General features: G+C 45.8%; 1 protein-coding gene across 1 annotated transcript in view; it reads right to left on the bottom strand.

The window, feature by feature from the left end:
• Positions 1-3,470, bottom strand: part of ETH_00014335 (Serine/threonine-protein phosphatase, related) — a gene marked incomplete at both ends in the record, with an annotated part of 4,242 nt that extends 772 nt beyond the window's left edge. The window contains 5 exons of the mRNA XM_013377761.1: positions 67-111; positions 648-879; positions 2,138-2,234; positions 2,933-3,042; positions 3,293-3,470. Of these exons, the coding sequence (XP_013233215.1) occupies positions 67-111; positions 648-879; positions 2,138-2,234; positions 2,933-3,042; positions 3,293-3,470 (662 nt within the window). The remainder of the gene's footprint in view (positions 1-66; positions 112-647; positions 880-2,137; positions 2,235-2,932; positions 3,043-3,292) is intronic.
• Positions 3,471-3,915: the final 445 nt, after the last annotated feature.

Raw genomic sequence — 3,915 nt, 5'->3', positions numbered from 1 at the left:
CCAGCAGCAGCAGCTGCTGCTGCTTCTTCAGGTGTATCGACAACTGAAGAGTCAAAAGGGTCCGACCAAAGCAACTCGCTCATCCCACCCTCAGAAGGAGGCTCTTGCTGCCTGCAGCAAACCCTAAACCCTAAACCCTAAACCCTACACCCTGAACCCTAGACCCTACACCCTAAACCCTAAACCCTAAACCCTAAGCCGTGAGCCGTAGACCCTGAGCCCTGAACCCCAAGCTTCAAACCCTAAACCCTAGGCCCTAGACCCGGCGTACTATACATGAGGACCAAACCCTAAACCCTAAACCCTAAACCCTAGGCCCTGAACTTCAGCTAAACAGTCTTTTTGAGTGCTCCATTAATGAACAAATTAGTGTAGAAACAAACAAAAAAGCAGCAGCAGCAGCAGCAACAGCAGCAGCACCACGGCCACCATCACAAAAACCACCACCACCACCAACAGCAGCAGCAGCAGCCGCAGCACTACCAGCAGCAGCAGCACCGCCATCACAACAAAAAGCAGCAGCAGCAAAATCACTACCAACAGCAGAAGCAGCAGCACCACCACCACCACCTAAAGCAGCAGCATCACCACCACCACGCCCAACACAGAAGCAGCAGCAGCAGCAGCAGCAGCAGCAGCAGCAGCACCTGTTAATGGTTTGCAGCTGGTCAATGGAGGTGATTTCTCGGCTGAGTCCGCCGTGGGCGCAAAAGTACTCGTTGTCAACAGCAGCAGCAAGCGGCAGCAAATCGAAAACTTCCATGAAAGATTTGTAAACGCATGCAGCAGCAGCAGCAGCAAACTTGCGCATGCACTCGTCGTAAAACCCGTACACTTCCGTTATGCTGCGGCTTTCGTGGTTGCCCCGCAGCACGAACACTGCACGCAGCAGCAGCGCAAGCAGCAGCAGCAGCAGCACTGAGAGCAGCAGCAGCAGCAGCAACAGCAGCGGCACTGAGAACAGCAGCAGCAGCAGCAGCAGCAGTGGGAGCAGGAGCAGCAGCAACAGCAGTGAGAGCGGCAGCAGCAGCAGCGCGGCAGCAGTGATAGCGGCAGCAGCAGCAGCAGCAGCAACAGAGCAGCAGCAGTGAGAACAGCAGCAGCAGAAAGGGCAGTGAAACCAGCAGCAGCAGAATTTTCATTTTATTTTCGTTCTTTTCGTTTCTTGCATCATTTTTTCTCCATTTTTCAGCAGCAGCAAAAGGGAAATAAAAGTAGAATTAAGAGGGTTTTAAAACCCTAAAAAAGGGTTTGAAAAGGGTTCAAAAGACCTGAAGAAGGGTACTTTATTTTCAGTGCTGCTATCAAACAAAAAACCTCCACCGAATAAAACCCTCTGTCCACATAATCCCCCAAAAACAAATATCGCACTTGAGGGGGGAAGCCTCCTAAAAATAAAAAATAGAAAATAAAAAACAAACAAACAAATAAATAAATAAATAAATAAATTTAATTAATCAATCAATTAATTAATTAATTAATTAATTTGTTGTAGTGAAAAAAGAATTGATTAATGGTTAGTCAGCTTTTGTTTTATTTGATTTGGTTTTGAAATTCGAAAATTCGAAAAAAACGGAAATGCAGTTAAAAACAAAATAAATAAAGAAAAATTTTAATTAATTAATTAACTAGTTAATTTAATTAATTAATTGACACTTTAATCAATTAATTTAATTAATTAACATTTTAATTGATCAATTCATTAAATTGATTGATTAATATTTCGTTTTATTAATTAATTAATTAATCATTAATTTATCAGGGTTGGGAACTTACGAATTAATAATTTATTCATTCAATTCTTTTAATTTAATTAATCTATTTATATATGAATTGCTTAATTAATTTAATGATTAACATTTATTTATTTATATTTATTTTATTTGTTTATTTATCTATTTATTTATATATTTGTTTATTTATTTATTTATTTTTATTTATTTATTTATTTATTTATTTGAAGACAGGACAAAACGGGCCTTTGCGGGAAAGACATTTTTTGCATTGTTGAATTTCTTTTTTTCGAATAAATCAAAATCAAACTAAATAAATTAATTAAATATAACTATTTATTCATTATGTATTATTTATTTATTTATTTATTTACTTATTTACTTATTTATTTATTTTTATTTACCAACTCTAAACAATTCCAGCAAATCGTAAAACTGGCCGTGGATGTCCCCAGCGACTGTCACGGGGGTTTCCACGGCCAAGCAGTTTGGCTCCCGCACCTGCACGCAAACCCTAAACCCTAAACCCTAAACCCTAAACCCTAAACCCTAGACCCTGAATTCTGAACCTCAAACCCTGAACCCTCAAGGCTGGGGGCTTTAAACCCTTTATTCTTGAGGTCTTAGTGCTGAGCTCCAAACACTAGCTCTTCCCAGACCTAAACCCTAAACCCTAAACCCTAAACCCTAAACCCCAGGCTGAACCCTTTAGACGGAAAGCGAGAAAGCAGCAGAGAGACTGAGGGCCTGTGCTCTAGGGTTTAGGGTTTAGGGTTTAGGAAAACATTAAACTGCCAGAAATGCGTAAACAAATGAATAAAGCAAAAGAAATGATAAATGGAAGCAGCAAATAAAGGAAAAGAAATAAATTGAAATGAACAAATAAACAAATGCAAAATTAAATTGAAGTTTTAAATTGAAATCAAAAACAAAAAACAAACCAAAAATACGTCGCAGCAAGCAGCAGCAACCAGCAGCAAGCAGCAGCAGAGAGCAGCAACCAGCAGCAAGCAGCAAGAAGCAGCAGCAGCAGCAAGCAGCAGTAGGCAACATCGAGCAGCAGCAAGCAGCAGCAAACAACGCCAAGCAGCATCAAGCAGCAGCAGCAGCAGCAGCAGCAGAAGCAGCAGCAGCAGTAGGGAAATGGGAATCAAATAAAGAATAAAAGAATAAAAGAATAAAAGAATAATAAAACTGACAAGAACTTCAGATAACTTTCGACAAAGCTGCTGCACTTCTGCTGCTGCTAAAGCCTCGCACTGCAGCAGCTTCGAAATGCAGCCTTCAATGCTGTCCGCCCGCTTGTTGCCTGCACGCAAACCCTAAACCCTAAACCCTAAACCCTAAACCCTAAGGGCTGGAGTCGGGGAGTCTGCGAGTGCCTGGGTAGAGAGTGGAAGTCAAACGGGCGAAAACGGAAATAAACTGCTGCTGCTGCTGCTGCTGCTGCTGTCGTGCTAGCTCCTGCTGCTGCTGCTGCTACTGTCGTGTTAGCTCCTGATGCTGCTGCTGCTTTTTATCTGCTGCTGCTGCTGCTGCTGCTTCTCGGGTGTACGGACAGTTTGTGGGGAGCCGCAGGGGCGGCATGGGGGGTGGGCTAAAAGCTGCAGCAGCGGCTCCCTTCTGCTGCTGCTGCTGCTGCTGCTGCTGCTGCCCGCGTCTGCTGCTGTTAAAGAGGGCCTCCTGTCTCTCTTCCTCCCGCTGCAGTTCTGCTGCAGACACCCGGGGGCTGGGCATTGGGGTGTCTGCAAAGAAGCAGTAGGGGGCCCCCATGCTGCTGCTGCTGCTGCTGCTGCTGCTGCTGCTGCTGTTGCTGCTGCTGTCCGCTAAGTACGGGTAGAAGGGGCTAGCGGAGGAGGCGCCCCGCGGAGTGCTGCTGGTGCTGCACTTGCTGCTGCTTAGGCTCATGCTGCTGCTGCTGCTGCTGCTGCAGGCAGTGCTTGCTGCAGCAGCAAAACTGGTATTGTCCTCCCCACAACAAACAGCTTCACACATATCTTCCGTGGGGGCCCCCCCTAAGGGGGCCCCTCGGGGGCCTCCTAGGGGGCCCCCCGGGGGTCCCCCAGGGGGGCCCCCCAGGGGGCCCCCAAGGGGGCCCCCCGGGGGAGCCCCCAGGGGCCCTTCATAAGATAGAGGAAGCCGCTTGTGAGACATGGCAACTGCATGCACTCGCTGCTGCTGC

The sequence above is a fragment of the Eimeria tenella genome, genomic scaffold (assembly GCF_000499545.2).
Source record: "Eimeria tenella Houghton genomic scaffold, Eth_scaff617, whole genome shotgun sequence".
Taxonomy (NCBI): domain Eukaryota; phylum Apicomplexa; class Conoidasida; order Eucoccidiorida; family Eimeriidae; genus Eimeria; species Eimeria tenella.
Note: the sequence above shows the minus strand (reverse complement) of the source record. Positions and strands in the feature narration are given on the sequence as shown.